General features: G+C 37.1%; 1 protein-coding gene across 1 annotated transcript in view; it reads left to right on the top strand.

Moving 5' to 3' along the window:
- Positions 1-25,061, top strand: part of LOC150086009 (calcium-transporting ATPase sarcoplasmic/endoplasmic reticulum type-like) — a 516,950-nt gene that overhangs the window by 238,934 nt on the left and 252,955 nt on the right. Inside the window, 1 exon segment of the mRNA XM_090374328.1 lies at positions 21,107-21,192. Within this exon segment, the coding sequence (XP_090230454.1) occupies positions 21,107-21,192 (86 nt within the window).

Raw genomic sequence — 25,061 nt, 5'->3', positions numbered from 1 at the left:
GCTGAGGTATCTAATAGTATCCCACGTCCATTACATAAGGGTCCAGTCTGGTTTGTCCTTCTCTTCTTTGCATTTATATATGTGAAGAATTCCTTATCCTCCCTCTTTGCCAGTGATTTTTCATAATCTTCCTTTTCCAGCCTAACGTTTTCAGTGGCATTATTAAAGATCAATTTGTAGCTGTTATAGGCTTCAGTACTTTTTATTGCTCTGTAACTTTCCATGCCTTTTTTTCCTGCTAGTTAACTGTCAGTAAGACAGAGTGAGAGAATAAATAGCGATACTTAGCAGTGAAAAAAAAAATTGTCCTGAACTTAATGTACATTTATTTTCTGAAGGAATTTTGCTTGTGCACTTGATAAATATATGTAAGAAAATTAATTTTCATAATTTCAGCTGTAGTAGGGATGGTTTTCTAATAATCACCCATAATATTGTGTATATAAATGTCTTTAGAACAGGATGATTGTTGGCATTAAGCATTGCCCTCTGCCCATTAAGAGAGAAATTAACTGTGTTAAAAACAGTTTTAATGCATTTGCAAAAGTTTTTGCATACACATAGATTGTTTTAATCTATTTATAGTTAAAACAATTCCATGAGGTAGACAAAATTTGCATTTTAAGTTTTTTTGTGTTTATACAGATTGTCTATAAATTATTTACTTGATTATGAAGCACAATTAAAATTTTATTGTAAATAGGTATCTTAAAATCGTTTTCTGCAGTTATCAAACCAATGAGCTTTTTCTCATGCGGTTGGCAGCCTTGATCCCAGCAAGCATCGTGACAGTACAGCATTAAACTGGCGAGAGTGCATGAGGAGAAAGCACTGTGTGTGTGTGTGTGTGTGTGTGTGTGTGTGTGTGTGTGTGTGTGTGTGTGTGTTGGGATACCAAATCTCTAGTGATTGTAAAGAGATGTGTTGAGTGGGAATTCCAGATCTACCTACAGAACAGTTAATGAGAGGTGGTGGTTGAAACAGTTTCAAGAAACTGACAGTGTTTTACACCAGAAAGGAGCAGATAGGCATAGTGTATCTGTACCAAGTGGTTAGGAGCAGGAGCGCAGTAGCACACGCTCTTTGAGTAGACCGGGGTTCAAGCTCCCGACTGCTAGATACGATTGATGTGCCAACCCGCACCGGACCAGCATGGCAGATTATGGTCCATTTCCCCTCAGCATGAATTGTTGAAGAGGCTTCCATCCTGCAGTTTACTTTTTTTTTTATCTATAGATAAAGTTTCGTAAATTGAGTGAGTTTTTTTTTTACCCGAAGTCCTACAAAATCTATCTGCTGGGCAAGCCTGCAGCTGCAATTACCTGCAGAAACATTGCACAGAGTGGTTCACAAGAGATTGAAACTTGCTTACAAAGTGCAAATCTTCCAGAAAATTAAGCCTCATGACAAACTGAATGACCACAATTAAGAATTACGTACTGAAAAATTGCTGCCATCAGTGTCGGAAAACTAAATTATGTGACTATTTCAGAAAGGATGCATAAAGGGAATGATATAACCTTTAATACTTTGTCTTTTAGGCTGTATACTCATAAAATATTAGTAAATAAAGTGTATTTATGTTGAAAAGAAAAAGAAAAAGGTAAATTTCGGCTGTAAAATGCATTGCTTATAATGTGGGTATTGAAGTTGTTGCTTAAAACCCAAGGCACCTCCATAGTCAAGTGGGCAGGAGCGGCAGTGCATAGCACACGCTTCTTGATTAGACCGGGGTTTGAGCCCATGACCACCAAATATGGAGGATGCGGAAAGGTCAGGGAATGACCACCGCATATCCCTGGAGCAATATGGCCTTAGTTGCCAATGCTCCTTAAAACTAAAAACAACAAGCTTAAAATCCATGATCCATCCAGGTTGCATTGTATTTAATATTAGCAAGGTCGAATTATGCAGGGTAGTGAACTGTTTTTGCATCAGCCAAAAATAAATTTAAAAAAAAGAAGAAGAAGAAAAAAGAAAAGTTAATACTATTCCTATTCTTACTATGTAATTGCCCATTTTAGCTTTATATATAGTCAGGTCAACTGCTTTTACCACATTGCGAGGCAAAATTCCAGTGTTCAACAGTCCGCTGCCATAAGGGAGCTTCACAAGATCCTGTCTTCTGTTACATCCTGAGATTTTATATTTGTGCTATCTGGTTTTTGTGTTGCCTACAGGGAGAACAGATTCCCCATTCATTCTCAAACCACTTTGGTGCTTTCTACAGTGTATCAATTGGAAATCGTGACTGATGCTGGAAAAAAATGATTCATGTATGAGTAAATTAATCTTGGTTTATTCAAGATGTCCTCGAGGAAATTAATACAAGGGCCCATCAAGCTCACAGCTGCCCAACTCAACACCAGAGCTCACCTCTATGTATCAGGCAATACAGCAGCAATCTCCAAGGCAGAATGCACTGGTCCCACAGGAACTAATTATTTTTGGTGACTCTATTGTCAGGGAGACGGGAATATTTTATGCAAAAAGGACAGGTGGAACAGGACTCGAGTATGTCTGCAAGGGGCAAAAGTTGATGCCGTAGTTGAGCAGATATCTTTTAAGTGCACAAAAGGTGATATTGTTGTACATGTTGGCACACTAATGACCTTAAGAGTAAGAGATCTGCAGATTTAATTAACAAGTACAGGTCAATGCTGAAAAGAAGTTGCGAGCTAGGGTTGAATTTGAAAGTGTCTGCAATTCTGCACAGACACGATAGAAGGGAGTATATGATGAGAGCCTTGTCAATTAGTTTGGCCCTGGAGATATTGTGTAAGGCTCATAGGGCAAGACTGCTTCTACAGGGATGGGATACATTTAAATAGAAAGGATGCAAGAATATTTGATATTGAGGCAGTATTAGGTGGATCAGAAAACTGCTAGCTTGGCGGGTGGATTCACAGATGAAAAGATTGACAGTAGCCGCAGGCAGGGGCAAAAATGATTCTTGCACTGCTTCTATTGTAAGGAGCAGTAGCATAGAGAGCAGCAAGTTGCTGGGGATTTCAAGAGCTACTGGGAGTCATCATGGAAGAGGTATATAAATACATGGACTGTGCTAGGGTAACTAAGAGTAAGAACAGGTGCATGTATACTTACATGTACACCAATGCTAGAAGTATAGTAAATGAATTTGAAGTGCTGATCGAGGCATCAAAGGCAGATATCGCTGAGATATCAGAGACATGGTGTCACACAGATATAAGCAGCGTAGAATTGGAATTTGGGGAATACAATGTATTCAAAAAGTATAGACAGGGTAGGAGGGAGGAGGGGTTATGCTGTTAGTTAAGAAACACAAAATCGAAGCAAGTGCATCCAGTTGATATGGGTGAACAGTGCAATGTTGAGTCAGTTTGGTGTGCAAATGCTGGAAAAGGGAAAATGAGAATAGGGGTATGTTATAGGCCTAATGATTCTGATGAGTACCATGAACAGTTGTGCAGAGAAATAGTGGACCAGTAAATCAGAATGTCTTGTAATGGGGATTTTAACTTCCTAAATATTGACTGGAACTTATGGGTTGGTCACTTGTATGGTAGCAAGACTTTTGTTGATTTATTGTTTTTTACAGCCACATGTTCAAGGAGCAACCAGAGGGGCGGGGCGGTAATACCCTTGATCTCATTATCAGAAGTGATTATTCGCGCATTAACAATTTGCAGATAAAGGAACCACTAGGTGACAGTGATCACAGTGTATTAATGTGGGATTTACTTAAAGATGTAACTACCATTAAGGGTAAAGGAAAGTGTTTGTTTTCGTAAAGTTGACTACAGTGGTCTCAGGCAGTTTTTAAATTCAATACAGTGGGATCAACTGATGGTGAATTCTAAATTGGAAGCCTTCAAGGAATTAATATTGGAATCTACTAGGCTTTTCATACCAAATGAGAAATACTGTTCAAGATTTAGGCCTAAATGGATGTCAGATGAGCTAATAAGGCTCGTGGCTGAGAAGAAAAATGCATAGGATGCATATAAATTAGCAGACGACACAGAAGCCTATGGCAGATATAAGCTAGTCTGTAATCAAGTCACAAAGGAGGTTAGGCAAGCAAAGGCTGATTACAAAAAATCCTTGGCAAAGAAAAACAAGAAAGACTTCTTTATTTGTGTAAACTCTAGAAGGAAGGGTATGAATCAGATTGGTCCACTTGATGTTAGTGGATAGACTGTTGAAGATCCTGCTCAGATAGCTGACAAACTGAATGAGTCTTTTGCATCTACATTCACACATGAGGAATTCTGTAAGGAAGGGGAGAACAAAAGTTTAATAAATTCTAACAGGGAGCTAAAAGATTTTGTAACAGTGGAGAGCAAAAGTGGAGGAGAAATTGTTGAAGTTAAACATAAAAAAAAAAAGGCATTAGGGGCAGATGGAATCTATCCAGTTATATAGCCTTAATTATGAGAGCATCAATCAGGGAGAGGTTGCCACGAACTGGAGATGTGTAAATATATCCCCAATTCACAAAGGGGGTTCAAAGGGAGACAAATAATTATAGACCTGTTAGTTTAGCTTCTGTTTTGGGGAAAATAACGGAGTCACTGGTTAAAGAAATAATGCAGGATCACCTGGACAAGACTGCAGTAATAGTCAGACACAGCATGGGTTTGTTAAAGGGAAGTCATGTCTGACCAATTGGATACTACGATGTGGTTACAAAGGAACTGGATGCAAAAAATAATTTTGATATGATATACTTGGATTTCAGGAAAGCTTTTGATACTGTTGCACACGGAATACTGCTGTACAAATTGGAGTGGTATGGTATTAAGGGCAAGTTGCTGCAATGGATAAAGGGATGGTTGAGTGGGAGATGGCACAGTGGTAATAAATGGACATTGCTCTACGTGTACTAATGTTATTAGGGCAGTCTCCAGAGTTCGGTGCTGGGCCCATTGTTTTTGTTTTGTGTATTTATTAATGATATTGATGAAGGTATATTCGGCTTAATGTCCAAGTTTGCAGATGATGCAAAGGTTGGCAGAGTTTTTAATGATAATAAAGACAGAATGCTACTGCAATAGGATCTAGAAAGGTTAGGTAGATGGGCTGAGAAGTGGCAACCGAAGTTTAATATTGACAAATGCAAAGTACATTCCATTCAAAATACCATAACCCAACCACTCCCGGTGCAAGAGCACATCTGTGGCTTGGGTCCTCGAAAAATTGCAACATAGTTCAAATATTAGAATTTTGTTAAACAATCGATAAAATAAACTAAAATTTTTAAAACACCACTTAGCCCGCCCTCAGAAACAATGTCTAGTTTTAATTTTTTAACCACATATCTTAATGAGGGCGGTTTCCATCCCTGCCTCGTGGAGGCGGGTGGCTACTTTCTAGCATTCGCGCTCTTCTTTTAAAAACTGCATCCACATAAAGATTAAAACTTTTAAAATTCTCTTTTGTGGCGAACAAGACACTTAGACAATTCATCTCCATCGATCCAATTGAAGCTTCTAACAGATTTCTATAATCCATATACTGCACACATTCTAACATTATATGCTTCGAAGTCTCCACCTCACCGCAAGAACAGAGGGCAGAGTCTCTGAGCCCTAACTCAAATAATCTGAGTGCTAACCCATGTCCTGTCAGCAGAAACATAGCTCACATTCCAAACTGAAGCTATGGTTTAACTCTTGTATTTACAATATCTACCATAGGAAAAAAAGAGTAAGTTTGCCTGCCCTTCTCAGATTCATGCCATTTTTTTCTGCCATTGCACCATCAGTTCTGAAACTATTCTTTTCTTTTCTGTTCTAATATCAGAACGAGAATAAACATAATTATCCAATGGACAGGATGACACATTTAAAATGGTTTTCCTAATATTATGCTTTGTGTAATAAACCATTCCTGCCATTAAAACTTCATAATATACAGGCAATTTACCTGCAACCACTTGCAAGGCATCATTCGAAACGGTCCGACATGCCCTAGTGATGGACAACACAAAACGCTGTGCTTGTATTAGATGCTTTTTAATTAGAGTTTTCTACACGATGTACCCAAGCTCCGGAGGCATAGGTTACAATGGGGACAAAGACACAATTATACAACAAATTCAAAGAACGTCCTCTTATCCCCCAGTCACACCTTATGACCCTCCTAAGCTTGGAGTACAATAATTTTACTTTATTCTTGAGATACTTAACATGTGCAATAAAGAATAACCTCTCTTCAAGCATTAGACCTAAATACCTCACCACTGTGACATATCGAACAGTTCCACCAGACAACCTTACAGTGGGAGGACGATTTTCACTTAACTTACCCTTCAGCAACATTTGCACTGTTTTCTCTATAGATATTGTCAATTTATTTTGATTACTCCAATCCTGCAACGAGGCCATAGCATTTCCTGCCCTGGTCTCTAGTTGCAGGCGAGAACCTCCTTCCACTAACATTACCAGGTCATCAGCGTACGCTATGCATTCCACTCCTTCAAAAGTTTTCTCCAGGAACTCATCCATGACAATATTCCAAACAAAGGGGCCCATCACCGAGCCCTGAGGACATCCTCTAGTTATAACTTTATTAACACTACTGTACTTTGTAACTACCTTCACATCTCTTTATGAAAAGTATTCCTTGAATACATTATACAAGTTATCAGGACATTCATATTTAATCAATATATAAGAATATTGTCATCATCTTGCATCTACATTCACACACGAGGAAGTCTGTAGGGAAGTGGATGCCAGAAGCTTATCAAATTCTAGCAGGGAGCTGAATGATTTTGTAATAACTGAGAACAAAATGGAAGATAAATTGTTGAAATTAAAAAAAAAGGCACCTAGGATAGATGGGATCTATCCGGTTATATTAAAGGAGGCATCAAAGGAAGTAAGCATACCCTTAATCATAATTATGAAAGCTTTCTTGGACTCAGGGGAAAATCCTCATGGACTGGAGATGTGCAAATGTCTCCAATTTACAAATGGGGATCAAAGGGTGACAAAGAGTAATTACGACCTGTTATTTTAACTTCTGTTCTGGAAAATTTAATGGAGGCACTGGTTAAAGAAACACTACAGAATCACCTAGACAAGACAGCAGCAATAGTTCAGACACAGCATGGGTTTCTTAAGGGGAAATCTTGTCTGACCAGTTTGATTGGATACTACAATGAGGTCACAAAGGAACTGGATGCAAAAAATAATTTTGATATCACATACTTGGATTTTAAGAAAACTTTTGATACTGTTGGAAGACTACTGTACAAATTGGAGCAGTGCGACATTAAAGGCAAGTTGCTGCAATGGATAAAAGGATGGTTGAAGTGGGAGGAGACAGTAGTAATAAATGGACACTGTTCTTCGTGGACTAATGTTATTAGTGGAGTCCCTCAGAGTTCGAGGATAGGACCAGTGTTGTTTTCTGTATGTATTAATGATATTGATGATGGTATATCTGGATTAATGTCTAAGTTTGTAGTCGATATGAAGTTTGGCAGGTTTGTTAATGACAGTAATGATAGTATACTTCTGCAACAGAATCTAGAAAGGTTGAGCAGATAGGCTGAGAGGTGGCAACTGAAGTTTAACATTAACAAATGTAAAGTACTGCACGTGTGTAGCAGTAACCCCATAGTAACGTACCAACTCTGTGGTACTACACTCAAAGTAGTAGAGAATGAAAAGGACCTGGGGGTAATTGCGTTGTCAGATATGAAGTTTTTTTAGCAATACAGGCAGGCTGCAAGAGTAGTTCATGGTGTCTTGTCAATGATATACAGAAATTTGGATAGGAGGTAATTGTTCCTTTTGTATCAGGCAATGGATACAGGTCTGGAGGTCTCATTTTAAGAAGGATGTACAGCTGCTGGAATGAGTACAGAGGTCAACAAGGTTGAGTGGAACAAAGGGTTGCTCTTCCCAAGAAAGACTTATGACACTGCAAATTGCAGTGTCTAGAGACCAGGCACCTGCAAGGTGATCTAATTGAGGTGTATAAGGCCTTGAATGGTTTGAGCAAGCTCAATGCTGACAGGATTCTTCCTTTTGCTCAGATTATTCACCTGAGGGGATATAAATTCAAATTGAGTTAAGACAATTATGGAATATATGTGCAAAATTTACCTTTAACCAGTGGTTGGTTAATAGTTCGAACAAACTTCCATCTGTCATAGTTGAAGTCGAAAGCTTAAGTAAATTCAATTGAGAACTAGTCAAGCATTTGGAATGAATGGATGGGTGAAATGGGAAGGTTTTTTTTTTTTTTTTTAGACTGATGCTATATAAGCTTGTTTTCTTGAATCATATGCCTCTGCTAATGCTAATTTAAAAACTTGATGCAGTCACTTAAAATTGTACTCTGCTTCATTTGAACTTGCAGCTTAGTTTTAAGTAGCACATTGTATTTATAATTTTTAACGTTGATCACTGTCTTTTTTACTCTTGCCAAAATCTTGAAATAAATTCTGTATAAAACCTTGATCTATAGGTTGTATGAGGGCTGTGGTATTGGGAAGTAACAAAAACAGCTTGTTTTTGCAATCATGTACTTTTTATCTAACAATAAACATGTCTTTTGAATAATTTTACTATTTTGTAAAAGGGACCATGAAACCATTCTGAAAGAAGAGTGTAATTGTAATGTTAAATTATCGTTCAGGAAAAAGTATTTTGCATAAATAAAATACAAACATAAAGAAGTAGTCATTTTAAATTACAGTGGGTGGATACAAATTTATAAGATTTTACTGTGTTCTGCTGAATTAATATGATGTAATCAGTTTTCTAATGAAAATCACAACAAATTCTTACTACTCTCTCATCTTTTTATTCAATGATGAATAAATAAAGGAGCATAGCATAAATAATATGATTGCCTGAAATAAAGGCAGATTGTGAAAGAGAGAATGGTTTCAATAACTACACCATTTAAAGAGTAATATTAGCATATTTTCATTTTGCCCGTGAAGTTTTGTTAAAACCAATGGCATTTCCTTTGGGACATAAACGTATGCTACATTTTGTGTATGGGAGTCAATTGTTTCAGATGCTGCTTGTATACTTGTATACAGCAACAGTTGCTTGTATGCAGCAATCCCAGAGCAACGCATCAACTCTGTGGTACTACGAGAATGAAAAGGAACTGGGGTAATTGTGCAGGCAGTTATGAAGTTCTCTGAGCAGTGCAGATGGACTGCAAGAGTAGCTCATGGTGTCTTGTCAATGATATACAGGAATTTTTCTAGCAGGAATAAGGAGGGGTGATTATTCCCTTGTATAAGGCAGTGGTCAGGCCACACCTTGAGTACTGTATACAGGTCTGGAGGCTTCATTTCAAGAAGGATGTAGAGCTGCTGGAGTGAGTACAGAGAAGGGCAACAAGATTAGTGAATGGAACAAAGGGTTGCTCTTACGAAGAAAGGGCTTAAGTTTTGCAAATTACAGTATCTGGAGACTAGGCACCAGTGAGGTGATCTGAGAGAGGTGTATAAAGCCTTCAATGGTTTGAGCATGCTCAATGTACTTGATGGGATTCTTCCTCTTGCTCAGAATAATCACCTGAGAGGGCATCAATTCAAATCGAGGAAAGATAGATGTGCGGAAATTTGCCTTTAGCCAGTGTGTAGTTGGTTGGTGGAACAGACTTCCATCCCTTGTTGTGGAAGTTGATAGTCTAAATAAATTTAAGGCTCAGCTGGACAGGTATTTTGAACGAACGGAGGGGTGAAATGGAAGTTTTTTTTTTTTTTTTTTTGTTGCTGCATAAGCTTGCTTTCTTGCATCATATGCTATTGCATTGTATTCAGATACATAGAGATTCTTGGGTGTGGCAAGTTTGAAAAGCTTCAAGCATGTGCACACACGGACGGACAGAGAGAGAGAGAGAGAGAGAGAGAGAGAGAGAGAGAGAGAGAGAGAGAGAGAGAGAGAGAGAGAGAGAGAGAGAGCCCAGCATACCTAACAATTTGTTTAAATTGATATATTATTAGTGGCAAATGATGCAAGAAAGCAAGTTATAAAAAATCTGCAAAACTGGTGTGTCCCCTTTCCATTTTGCCTATCCATATATATATAGGCAAAACTGTTATATGCCCATATATCAGTGTGTGTGTGTATATATATATATATATATATATACATACACACACACACACACACACATACACACACAGTCAGTCCTCGTATAACATGTGTTTACGCAACACGAATTCGATCATATATGATTTATAAATAGGGGAATGATGCCGCGTATAACACGAGTGTAATTCGCTTACGCACGATTTGCCTTTGTGTTTACAAGAAATGGGAGTCGAATGCAGCGAAATCACCCCAACTGAATACAACAGTAGAAATGAAGAAAAGATTCTGAAAATTTATTTGCTTTTATGATTTTGTGGAAGGGGAAACACATTTCACAGAATAATATAAAAACCCACAGAATTCCAGCTATAGGTATCACAAATGAAATTAGATAACCCCTTTTTAAGAGACTCCACTAGCAGGAACCCCCAATAAACTGGAAACTGCAAATTGTTTTTATTGTTTTATGGTAGTGAACTCTAGAAATGTGCTTTAGTAAAACGCAAGCATATAATATGTGAGAATAGTGTTTCTGCCTTTACTGCATTATTTATTCAATTTCTACATATGTTAAGTTTGCCTACTCATTTTTGTTCTTTTTATAATTGTGCTCTATTCTCAAAAAAATGAGTAAAATACTTGAAAAAAAGTGTGGAAAGGAAGTGTTCTGGTGAAAACACTTCAGAGAGAAAAAGAAAAGCAATATTGATAGAAGAAAAATATGAAATTGTGAAACGTTTTGAGCAGAATGAAAGAACATAGGATATTGTGCATGGTACAGGTCTAAATGAGGGAATGCTGAGAACAATTAGAAAGAATGTAGAAAAAATAAAAGCAACTTTAAAGAAGGACCAACACAAAGTGTAACAAAATCAATTAGATCAAGACAAAGAATTGGAAGAGATGGAACGCCTTTTATCTGTTTGGATAGAAGATCAAACAAAGAAGAGATCAGGAACAAGTTTGCTTACGATAAAAGCAAAGGCATTGGCGATATTTGAAGACCTCAGAAATAAAGCTGAAAACCCTCAGGAAGTGCCTCCCTTTACTGCCATTAGTGGCTGGTTCAGTAATTTCAGGAAACATGCTTTCCATAATGTGAAATTATCAGGTGAAGCTGCAAGTGCAGATGAAGCAGCAGCAGCAGCAAGGGCATTTCTGCCAATACTGAAAAAACTAATTGAGGAAAAGGGCTATACACTGGACCAAATTTTCAACTTTGATGAAACCGGACTGTATTGGAAAAAAGTGCCATCACAAACATATCTCAAGAGAGGAAGCACAACTTTAAGGCTGCTAAGGATAGATTGACTTATGTTAGGAGTAAATGCAAGTGGCGACTTGAAACTGAAGCCTGTTGTTATTTATCATGCAGCCAATCCACGAGTGTTAAAAAAGGATCATAAGGACTACCCAGGGTGTTTACTTTAGGAACAGCAGAAGAGGGTGGATGATAGGGAAGATCTTCACTAACCTTCTAATGTGCATCTTGTGTAATAGTACTTAAAAGCAGCAATTACTCCTTGGTCAAATGGCTGGATAGAGATGTGTTAGGTGGTAAAAACAGGATTTTGATGTTTGGTGACAGTTCAGCAAGGGTTAGAGGGTGACTTGGTGCATTGTCCAAAATAATTAAAATCTTAAAATCCAAATTTTTATTTTTGGGCGGAAATGCACCAACAGTTAGACTACTGGAAGCGATTCAACTTAAAGAATGCAATTTACATAATTGCGGAGGCTTGGAACGAAGTGACCAAACAATGCTTACATGTTGTTTGGTGGCCTCTTTTACCAGATTTTATTAGTGATTTCAAAGGCTTTGATCCTGTAACCGAGCTTCCTAAATTAAAAACACATTATGTTCCCTTGCAAAGCAGGCTTGCTTTGAGGAATTGGAGTAAGAAGATTTAGAAAAGTTGCTTCAGCCTCATGAAGAAGAACTTTCAACTGAAGAACTGCAACAACTTGTTGCTGGAGGGCAGGTGGAATATGAGGAAGACGACGAAGTTGAATGCCTGAATGCCATTAAATTCATTTGAGAAAAGTATGCAATGGCTTGAAGATAACGATTATAATGCAGAAAGAAGCAGAAGAGCACTTCATACAATTCGATCTGCTTTGGAGCCATATAAGCAGCTGCTTTGTGAAAGAAGGAAGATTACGAAACAATAGAAATTAGACGTCGTTTTTATGAAAACACCCAAAAAAGAGACAGAAAATGAGTTACAACTCTGTAGTTCTGGTGTGACCACATTTCGTCCAAAGACCTCACGGCATCTCCTCCACCTCCCAGTTCCGATAGCGATGACAACCTGTCACCACTTCTCCTATAATTCTGGGGCTTAAACCCTTTCCCTCAAGCTGTCTTCATTTATTTTTAAGATAAGAATCTAAATTTAAATGATTAAATTATTAATTTTACATTTTTCAACTGTGTAAATGCTTTATTACGATCATTTATTGTTTGGTAATTTTTTGGTTACAAATGTTTGTCCAATCTTGAGTGGTCGGCACCTAACCCTATTTTTCACATAGGGCCTGTTTATATTGCACGATTTTGCATTGCGCAAGGATTTCTAGGAACACAACTATTGTGTTATATGAGGACTGACTGTACTGATATATATGCCTATATCTATATACATATATATCAGTATATATATGCCCCAGAAGTTTGTCTAATTCTTCCTTGATTGTATTCAAGCTATCCACTCCCCCAACATCAGTTTGTTGTTTGTTCCCACAATCAACCATCCTTCCTCAGTTTGAATTTATACCCCTTTCCCGCATAGTCTGAGCAAGAGAAAGAATCCCATCAACATTGAGGTTGCTAAATCCATTCAAAGCCTTAAACATCCCAATCAGATTGCCTTGTAGGCACCTAGTCTCTGTACACTGCAATATGCAGAACTGAAGTATTTCTTAGTAAGAGCACCCCCTTGTTTTGCTCACTGCTTGCATTGCCGTTATCTGTACCTGCTCCAACAACCCTACCTCTTTCCTAAAATGAGGACTTCAGAGCTGTATGCAGTACTCAAGATTTGACTTGATCATTGCCTTATGCAATGGAATTTTTTCTGCTTTTTTTGCAATGGACTATTTCTGTTTTATCTTATACCTGCTAGAAAAATTCTGGGCGAAGGTAAAAAAAAAGCCCATGGGAAGCATGCAAAAGTTCGATAAATTTACCAGTAAAAGTACTTTGCCGTAACGGCATTTGTATTAGAAAATAGGCCTTGTGCGTCGGGTTGCATTATATCATCCAAGTTTCTTGCGAGAACCGATTAACTGGTTAAAATAAATTTATTAAAATAAAAATAAAAAATGATATATACATAAGATAAAACAGAAATAAAATAAGTGTTAAAATACATTAAGATAAGAGTTAAAATATAATATAATAAAAGCGTTAAAATACATAGAAGCTTTCGAAGCGAAGTGCCTCTTCATCAGCTAGTCGGTGAATGGTGTACTTCAGTATATATTTGGTTACAATAGCACAAGTTAGCTGGGCTTGATCATGTATCACAAGACAGGTGGATAGTCAACTTGAAAGCTCTTCCCTAATTGCGGCTATCCACCTCATGTTCTAGATAGATGTGAGCTTCAAGCTCACAAATTTGTTGTGAAATCTAAAACCGCCTCGCGTCAATCAATTTCTCTACCGCCTACATCTCCTATTATCCGGGCATATCAGAACATCTTGTTAGGATTTTGCATCTCCATCATATACGATGTGTGCAACTTCTGGGGAGGAAATCACAATCTATTATTTCTAAGGTGAAAACACCAGTTCCTCGTTTTCTATGGAGTGGTTCCGTATACTGTATTACGTGTCTGGATTGTGTGTTATGTAGGTGAGTCTGGTAGAAGATTGAAAGGTCGGGTTTCTGAGCATGAGGTGGCTCTGTGAACTGCTAATTTTGAACGGTCTGCAATCGCGGAACATTATTGGGTTGAGCAGCACAATCTTGATCCCCAACGGGATATTGAAATCGTCGACTGTTCACGTGATTATCACCAGTGCTCATGGCTTGAAGCACTACATGTAGTCACCAATAATAGTACTATGAATCGCACGAGGGGAGTACATTTACACCCTATTATAGAATGTACTGCAAACGTACTGCAATGTACTGCGATTATATCGCAATGTACTTCTGGTTTACTGACACCAGACTTGTGATACATGATCATGCCCAGCTGACTTGTGCTATTGTAACCATCAATATATACTGAAGTACACCATTCACTGACTAGCTGATGAAGAGGCACTTCGCTTCGAAAGCTATGTATTTTAACGCTTTTATCTTATTGTATTTCTGTTTTATTTTATATATCATTTTTTATTTTGATAAATTTATTTTAACCAGTTAGTCGGTCATTGCAAGAAACTTGGATGGCATTTGTATTGTTGCTCGCTCAATAAACATACAGTGGGTGTTATCGGTCAGGAGTAGAAATTGAATCCCATGGGAGATTGAAACCCTCCCAAAGTGTAGGGAGTAACTTGACCTTTTTTCTTTAGAATCACTGGTGGACTAGTGGATAAATTTTTTTATTAAGGGGGGAAAAAAAGGCAACGGTAAAGGAAGCCCGCACGAGAAGCATGGCAAACTTCGAAAAGTTTACCGGTGAAACTACGTTACGAAAATTTTTTTTCAGTGTCAGAACTTCCAATAGGACTATTTGTGATTCAATTAGTTAATTCAATTAGTGATTCTAAAGAAAAAAAGTCAGGTTACCCCTCTCCACTTCAGGAGGGGTTTCAAGCTCCTGTGGGATTCAACTTCTACTCCAGACCAATAACACCCATCGTCTGTTTATCGATTGAGCAACAATACAACAGTAAAAATAGTAAAAGTACAACAGTACTTTTACCAGTAAATTTCATCGAACTTTTGCATGCTTCTCATGTGGGCTTTCTTCACCTTAGCCAAATTCTGGTATATTGTTGACAACACCCTATGTACTGTCGTGGCAGCCTGTCTGCACTGCTCAGAGAACTTCATATCTGACTGCTTTTGTTTTGTTTTAAAATTATAAATCGTGTTGTAGCAAAACCTGCACTGATTGCCCCAACATCTTTACCCCTAGATCTTTCTCATTTTCCTGCATAATTACCCCTAGATCTTTCTCATTTTCCACTACCCTGATTGTAATTGAGTACTACACAGTAGTTTCATCTTGGATTACTGCTACCCATATGCAGTAGTTTGCATTTGTCAATGTTAAACCTCAGTTGCCATTTCTGAAACTAACCACCTAATTTTTCTACATCTTGTTGCAGTAGCATACTGTTAACCACCCTGCCAACCTTTATGTCATCTACAAACTCAGACATTAAGCCTGATATACCTTGATCATTATTACTAATGAATTCAGAAAAGAACAGTGGGTCCATCACTAATGCTTAGGGACTCTATGAATAATATTTGTCCACGAAGAAGTGTCCATTGATAACAGCCGGCTTCTCCCACTCAACCATCCCTTTATCTATAGCAGTAACTTGCCCTTAATGCCACACTGCTCCAATTTGTCCAGCAGTCTATTATATGCAACAGTTTCAAAAGATTTCTTGAAATCCAAATACTGTAATACCTTGTATAATGCGGTTAATTGGTTCCAAGCAAGCACTGTACTAATGAATACATTATTACATACAATGGATTATTTATTTTGCCAAATGTATGCCTTGCTGACCTTTAATTACATTGTAATGCCTTACCGGCAGTTGATTATTTATTATTTGGTAGCAAAAAATCGAAAACGTGTATTGTTAGAAATATTTATTACTGAAAGCCAGAAACAATTTTGGCTAAGTTAGAGAAAGCCCACACGAGAAGCATGCAAAAATGTATACCGAGCGAGCAACAATACAAATGCCATTATGGCAAAGTACTTTTACTGGTAAATTTATCAAACTTTTGCTTGCTTCTCGTGTGGGCTTTCTTTACCTTCGCCACAGTTTTTTATTGTTTTGAAAAAAGTTCAATAATGAAGTTTGTACACACTTTTTTTCTTCTGTTTCTCACTATGCATGTCTCTATAACAACGAACTGCATTTTCTATAAGCATGTCAAACTCTGGAGCTTCGTTTGACGTTAGGATCAGCAGCATTCATAAGAAAATCAGAAACATCTTCAACCTTCCTGAATAACATCGAAAGATCGTTTAATGAAAATTCCCTTTTAGACACTTGGACATCATAATTTTTTTTCTTCATCTTCGTGTGCTCGCTGGTCCTCAATTTGCAGAAGAGTTTCATCATCAAGCTCTTGTGAATGCACTTATTGGTGTATATCTGTGGTATTTAAATTCTCAAATCCGAGATCATTTCCAAGCTGAGCGAGTTTTCAGAAATGTTATAATTTGCATTTGTGAATTTTTTTTAAATATAAAAAAATTTAAAAAATATGTGTATATTGTTTCTAGGGGGTTAAAATCTCCCCACAGATGTCCCGCATTGGAGTACTAAGGGTCTGGTCACTTTATCCATAGTAGAAATCTTTTGTTTAAAAGTCACTTTTGTCATATATGATGAAGTGGGTATTCCATGTTCTTTAATTTTTGTTTTATTTTTAATTACAGTTCTAACTGATGTCTTGTTCATTCCTTTATCACATGCTATTTTGGCAAATGATGCTCCACCTTCGTGACTCTTTATAATTTCAAGTTTTTGTTCTAGTGTTAACCTTTTACGTTTTTTTGATGCACTATCTTGTTGACCTTTCCCTTTTTTCACTCATAATTACTGTATTAATAAAGTAATTTTCACAATGCAAACTGCAAGAGGGTCAATACAACTGCAAATAACTGAGACAATAACGAGCAAACACAACTGTCCTCCAAATATGTTAATACAACACTGAAGTGTGAACTGCATGCAGGAACGTTGCTGCATCCAGCATTGTTGCATGTGGCAACGTAGCGGTTATGGCCAACAACTGATTTTGACATTCAGATTTGTTTTAAAATCATAATCGTTTTTGTTTTAAAATTATAAATCGCGTTGTAGCAAAACCTGCACTGATCAAAACCACGTTACACAAGGTATTACAGTATATAATATCAAAATTATTTTTTGGCATCCAGTTCCTTTGTGCCAGTTCCATCATAGTATCTAATCAAATTGGTCAGAAAAGTTTCCTCTTAACAAACCTATGCTTTTACAGGTATAACTACACTCCTGTCTAGATGGTTGTGTATTACTTCTTTAACCAGTGACTTCATTATTTTCCCTGGAAATAGAAGTTAAGATAACAGGTAATGTGTGAATGTAGATGCAAAATATTCAAGTATGTCAGCAACCTGATCAGGATCATCAACAATTGAACCATCGATATCAAGTGGACTAATGTGATTCATCCCCTTCCTTCGAGTGTTTACATAAGAAAAGAAGTCTTTGTCATTTTACTTTGAATCTTTTGCTAAGGAGTTTCCCTAATATGTCTTAGCTTGCCTAACATTCTTTGACTTGATTGCAGACTAGTTTATATCTACCACAGGCTTCTACATCACCAGATAATTTATATGCATCCCATGTATTTTTCTTCTCTGCCAATAATCTCATTAATTTCGTCTGACATGCATTTAAATTAAGCCTTGAGCAGTATTTCTTAGTTGGTATGAAAAGCTTAGTAGCCTCTATGATTATTTCCTTGAATACTACCCATTTAGAATTTGCTGCTGGTAACACCAGTTTGTTACACTGTATAGAATTTAAAAAGTGCCTGAGACCACTGTAGTCATCTTTACAAAATCAAATGCCCTTCCCTTTACTCTTGATGGTAGTCACATCTTTAAGTAAATTCCACATCAGTACAATGTGATCACTGCCACCTAGTGATCACATTGTACTGATGAGATCACTGTCACCTAGTGGTTCTTTTATCTGAAGATTCTTAAGGCATGAAATTGTTTTTGGAAAATTACCCAGAAGGACACTGTGAGTTGAAGTAACATTAGTACACAATTCAAAGTAAATTGTTTTGTAACTCCTCACCAATGTAAACAGGTATCAAAATAAGGGCATAATGTTAGCCCTTCTTATTTCTACCTGGATTAAGAGCTCTTTGAAAAATATCCTTTCTTTATGAATCTTGTATTTGCAGAGTTGATTACTTTCTTTTGACATTGGCACTGTTGACATAGCAATGCTTATGCTGTATGACATTGTCAGCTTTGCCAAGGGGAAAAATATAGTTACCAGCTCCAAGGGAATCATAGGAATGCAGTATCAAAACAAAATAGTCCATTTTGGAGTTTATCATAATCATGTAATCTTCTATTTTGGCTATCTTTTTGATGTCTGCATTACATTTGCCAAGCTTCTTTTGTGCATGAACACTCAGTGATCACTGAATTATGACTACCTACCTAATACCTTGTTGGGCCACTGAATTCAGTCGCCAACGATAAACAATCACTATTCTCCTAGGCACTGACTCCACCGGATGTCTGAAGACATCTGTTGAGATCTGCAGCCATGCTGCCTGCAAGGCAAAGGTGACAGTTGCTTGTCCCTATGCCCCAATCCCTGTTCCAAAACATCCTACTGGTGTTCAATTGATTTGAGGTCAGGCAAATTTGGAGGCCAATCAAAATGGATTTTATCTGTGTTCCTCAAACCACTGTGCACAAGTGGTTTGAGGAACACAGATAATCCAATGACATGGCATGCTATCATCTTGGAAGACCCTGTTTCTGTCCAGGAAAAAATGCAACATGGCACTGTGCACATGCTGTCCTAAGAGCTGCCAGTAGACTTTACCAGTGAAGTGTTGGTCCACGTGCACCAGGGATCCTTGCCAGCAAAACATGCCCCATATTAAGTAACCACTGCTGCCTGCCTGGATAGTGGGCACCATGCACGATGGGTCCATGGACTCATATGATGTAACTGTTGCACAATAACCTGCCATTCAGAGTGTACAGTTCACTGCATCCTTCATTCACCACAAACACCCACCTTGAGTAATCCTTTACATATCTATCAGTGGAATGTGGTTTGACCTATACGACATCATTCTTTTTACACTTTAACCATGGTGGACTGTGTGCAAGTGACAAGATGTGCCTTTTCTGATAATAGAAGCATTTAACACGTGAAAACGCTGTCCTAACATATGAAAAGGGCATGCCTGTGGGAATTCCCACAGGCATGCCCTTTTCATATGTTAGGACAGCGTTTCTCAAACTTTGAGCCTACGCCTCCCTTGACCTGTAAAATTTTCCCGGCGCCTTCCTTGAAGTAAAACATCCATAATTATGCAATTTCTAGTTCTCCAACAAAACTAGAGTTTCTCCTATTGTGTGTGGTTTTTTACATTTCGCGATTCTGTAAGAAACTTGGTACGATGCTAGCAATGCATTTGATGGAACCGAAACTATTTTTTTGAACGTTTGCTTTTGTTTATTAAACTCATCTAATTTTCTTTGAAAAAATTCTATGGCCTTACCAACGTATTCAGAATGCATAGTTTTAAGGTGCAGTTTTAATTTGCCTGATCTCATACTATCTGCAGCCAAAACTTTTGTACAAAGCAAACACTTTGGTTTTTCCAAGCCATCTATAATAACACTTGTGAATCCTAATGATAAATAGGATGAATCGTATTTTCTTGTCTTGGGAGTTCTACCTCCTTGTTCCCTGTTGCTTGTATTCCCACTACCTTTACTTGCATCAGTATCTTCATTATTAGTGGATTTTCTCTTGTAACCATTAAAAAATTTATCCATTCGTCTAAAATATTAGAATTAAATTTATATTCTTAAAAAATACAACTTCTAAACTAACGATTATTATCAGTAAGTAATCGTGCCAAAAACAATAAAAAACACAATCGCACGCCACTGAAACCATATTTTCAACCATGCAGCTGATGCTATACTATGCAATCTACCTATATGTCATACATAGTATGCACTAAATTATATATATTACATTACATCATATCAATCATAATTCATCAATCCATTTCAGCAAAATATATATTTTTTTCCAAATAAATGTTTATCTTATGTTTATGTTTAGAGTGAGATAGGTGGCAGTAAATGCTTTAAAAAATAGGTTATAAAATTTTATGTTATGTTATGATGTGACACTATTTATATGTATATATTTTTTTATTTATATATGTTATGTTATGAAAATTACATTTAAACTTTTCATGCCTCCTTTTGAACTAGTTTGTACCTCCCAGTTTGGAAATCGCTGTGTTAGGATATCTTTTCTACGCCCCATAACTTCCACTCTATCGCTTTGACTTGCATGCCCAGGTGCAAATCACTACTGCTCTGGTGTTTGAAGCTGCTGTTCTGCCTTTTATACTGTGAGCTATGTGGCATAGTCCATTATGGTTGGGGTGGTCATAATTCAGTGATTGCCGAGTGTGTATTTGTGCAAAAATTAAATTTTTGTGCGATAAAGTGTATGAGGAAAATTTATCAAAGGTGAACAATTAAAATACTCCAACCCAGTTTGTAAATATTACAGCAGGGATTTTCAGTTTACATAGAATCATTTTCCTGCCTGTGCTATAAGTCAAGCTAAAAAATAGAACAATTTGTAAAGCAAATGTACGACTTTGTTTCTTTAGTTTATAGTTATATTTAAATTGTTCCCTTTAAATTTGGTGGATAATGGTCTTTAGCTGCCATTGTGCCATTAAACCTCCAACAACAACATTCCCTTTAAATGTTTCAATTGCTTCGATTTGTTATTCTCTTGTTATGAGGCTGTACAGGGCCCTGGAGTTGTACAGTGTTGCCAGCTATGAGAGAAATTATTTTAATTCATTTGGCTGTCCATACTTTGGTAAATAATTATATTGCTGAATAATACATCCGAACACATTTTATACCTAAGTTTACTTTTTCTTTGGTCAAATACATTAAAATTGATACTGTGGCAAGCACAATTTATGTATTGTCTCAAATAGAATGATTCTGTTAAGTTACTATAACTTGTAACAGGAAGATATAATGTAACAGGAAGATATAATCCGAAATTAATTTCTTATGTGAAAATATATTAATAATTTTAGGTGAATCTGTGTCAGTTATCAAACATACAGATCCTGTTCCTGATCCAAGGGCAGTTAACCAAGACAAAAAAAATATTCTTTTCTCTGTAAGTAAAAATCAAAGAAATTTTTCTAATTATTATCTTTTTAAAACCAATTTGACTGAATAATAATAAAAATATTAAGCTCTTATTTATAGTTTTTTCTTCTCATCATTGAAATACAGTATTCCATTTATATACTACAAAAGTGGATATTAAAGTGCCACTAAAGTAATAGTTGGCATTGGAAACTTAAGTTTTATATGCATAATGTGGCATGTTAGGAAAATTGTTCCATCATGAAAAGTGTTGGTCTTTTTTCACTGCAAACCTTGGAATTCATAATAATTCATTTGCTTGCAGATTGACCCTGTATATGTGTTAATCATTAGCTAAAGTAATATTTGAAAAAAAACTTTGTTGAGATTTCAAGCACTACTTTAGCATCTATTACCTTGCAAATTAAATTATTGGATTACAAATTGTGCTTGAGTGTGCATTTTCAGGAAAAAGAACAAAAATAATCAGTAGGTTTAGGAAGGGGCACTGATTTTTTTTTTTTTTTTTTTTTTTTTTTTTTGCAGTACAGCCCATGGTATCTTGTAATAGCATTGTGAAATAAACGGTGCTGTTTGGAAATGTTCATTGCAAACTGAGGATTTCAATGTTCTTTTTTTATAACATGATTGCAAATTCTGCTGTTCATGTAGTAAACTTATTAGCTGGGTATCTGGAAGGTATTAGTTAGTAACAAGCCTCAGCTGTGAGGAATATAGTTTTATATGCTCTATTACAGTCTTAAATATAGAATATCAATTTCCAGTACTTGCTTGTGTATTATTCTCCCACAAGTTTAATTAAAAGTAAGTATAACCTTGAGCAGTGTATATTTATTTATACAGAAATATACATAGATTAGGTTTGGTTAAATGTACTTTTAACTCAGTCATAATCTGTTCCCTTTAGAGTTCCATACCCTGATCACAAGCACATTATACAGAACAGCTGTAAAGAGCAGTGGCAACCAGATAGCAGGACCCTGATCACAAGCACATTATACAGAACAGCTGTAAAGAGCAGTGGCAACCAGATAGCAGCACCAAGGTCCAAACCCTTAATAAACTGTTTGTAAATAGGAACTTCAAATCTGGGAATCAAGAGTGCAGTCAGACAGGCTTAACAAAATAATCCTTGCCTGATTATGAATTGATACCCCCATTCAACTCACTTCCATCTCCTGTATGCATAAATGCTAAAATTAAAGATTCCCCCCCCCCCAGTGTATCAACTACCATGCACTTACCTATACAGCATATAGTTTTTCACTGTTATCTTTTCACACAAGAGTATAGTGTTCCCATTACTACATGGTGTTGGCAAACCTCCTTTACAAAATTAAAAAAAAATTTTGTGAATGGTACATGATATAAACCTGAAAATACTTTCAGGTGATAGTGGAAGTTTTCAAGGTTATTTAACAACCGGAAACTCCAATTACTGCAATAGATAATTGCAAATCTGTAATCATGGGGGAATTTACCAACACTAAGAAACAGCAGTGTGCATGCACTTTGGTTCAATGAGTTGCGGTTTACTACTTCTGATTGCATAAACTTTGAACACGGTTTAAAACTAGCCGTGGTGGCACAAAGAAGTTTGTGCTTGTCTAGAGATGGCATTTACTGAAAGTGGGTTGGAAGAGGATTAATCTTGTGGCTTCCATGGTCCCCTGATCCAACTCTTTGGGTTTTATTCTCTGAGGATTTATGAAAGATAAGGTGTGTGTTTCACTTATACCAGAAATTATTCCGGAACTTAGACAATGCATTTGTGAAGCAGTTGACTGCATTGACAGGAGTTGGTTGGGCCAAAAATCATAGGAATTGAATTATAGGTGGGACCAATTAGCATCAGTTGAGGCATACGATGAAAGAAAGCAAGCTTATATAGCATCAGCCAAAAAAAAAAAAAAAAACCTTCCCATTTCACCCTCCGGTCACTCCAAATGTTTGTCTAGTTCAGCCTTAAATTTATTTAAGTTATCAACTTCCACAACAACAGATGGAAGTCTGTTCTAACAATCAACTACCTGCTGGCTAAAGGCAAACTTCTGCACATCTATTCTACAACTGTCTTTCATCAATTTGAATCTATTGCCCCCTCAGGAAGCCTGCTCAAACCAATCAAGGCCTTTTACACCTCACTCAGATCACCCTGCAGGTGCCTAGTTTCCAGATGCTGCCACTTGCAGAACTTAAGCCTCTCTTGGTAAGAGCACCCCTTTGTTCCTCTCGCCAATCTTGTTGCCCTTCTCTGTACTCTTTCTAGCAACCCTACATCTGTCCTAAAAGGAGGCCTCCAGACCTGTATGCAGTTCAGAGTGTGGCCTGACTATTGCCTTATACAAAGGGATAATCACCTCCTTGTCTCTGCTAGAGAAATTCCTAAATATCATTGACAAAACTTCATATCTGACTGCACAATTACCCCCAGGTCTTTTTCATTCTCCACCTCCCTGAGTGTAGTACCATACAGTTGGTATGTTTCTCTTAGATTACTACTACCCAATACGCAGTACTTTACATTTGTCAATGTTAAACTTTAGTTGCCACTTCTCAGCCCATCTGCCTAAATTTTCTAGACCCTGTTGCAGTAGCATACTGTCATTAACAACCCTGCCAACATTTGTATCATCTGCAAATTTGGATGTTAAGCTTCAACCTTCATTGATAGCAAATTTGGATGTTAAGCCTGATATACCTTAATCGATATCATTAAAAAAATACACAAAACAACAATGGGCCCAGCACCAAACCCTGGGGGACTCCTCTAATAACATTAGTCCACGTAGAGCAGTGTCTATTTATTACCACTCTGCTGTCTCCCACTCAACCATCCCTTTATTCATTGCAGCAACTTGCCCTTAATGCCATACTGCTCCAATTTGTAAAGCAGTCTTCCATGTGCAACAATATCAAAAGCTTTCCTGAAATCCAAGTATAGGATATCAAAATTAATTTTTGCATCCAGTTCCTTTGTGATATCACATCGTAGGATCCAGTCAAATTGGTCAGGCAAGACTTCCCCCTTAACAAACCCATGCTGTGTCTGAAATATTACTGCAGTCTTGTCTAGGTGATCCTGCATCACGTCTTTAACCAGTAACTCCATTATTTTCCGCAGAACAGAAGTTAAACTGACAGGTCTATTATTATTTGTGTCACCCTTTGAATGCCCTTTGTGAATTGTGGATACATTTGCACATCTCCAGTCCATGGGGGACCTCCCCTGAATCTATGGATTCTCTCATAATTAAGGCTAAGGGTTAGTTAACTTCCCTCACTACCTCCTTAAATATAACTGGAATCATTCCATCTGCCCCAGGTGCCCTTTTTATGTTTAACTTCAGGAATTTCTTCTCCATTTTGCTCTGTTATTACTAAATAATTTATCTCCCTGTTTGAGTTTAGTAAACAGCTGTCTTAGCAGGATCATCAATAGTCGAACCACCAACGTTGAGTGGACCAATCTGATTCATCCCCTTCCATCTAGAGTTTACATAAGTAAAGAAGTCTTTGTTGTTTTTCTTTGCATCCTCTGCCAAGGATTTCTTGTAATTAGCCTTCACTTGTTTAAACTCCTTTGTGACTTGATTACAGACTAGCTTATATCTACCATAGGCTTCTGAGTCACCTGATAATTTACATGCTTCCCACACATTTTTCTTCTTTGCCACGAGCCTCATTAGTTCATCTGACATCCATTCAGGTCTAAACCTTGGAACAGTATTTCTTAGTTGATATAAAAAGCCTAGTAGCTTCCATGATTGATTCCTTGAATGCTTCCCATTTAGAATTTGCTGTTTTAAACATCAGTTGATCCAAGTGTATAGAATTTAAAAGTCTTGAGACCACTGTTATCACCTTTACAAAAAC

The sequence above is a fragment of the Mastigoproctus giganteus genome, chromosome 5, assembly GCF_048544385.1.
Source record: "Mastigoproctus giganteus isolate SK-2022 chromosome 5, ASM4854438v1, whole genome shotgun sequence".
In the NCBI taxonomy this organism is placed as follows: domain Eukaryota; kingdom Metazoa; phylum Arthropoda; class Arachnida; order Uropygi; family Thelyphonidae; genus Mastigoproctus; species Mastigoproctus giganteus.
The sequence above is the reverse complement of the archived record's forward strand: the minus strand, read 5'-3'. Positions and strand labels throughout refer to the sequence as shown.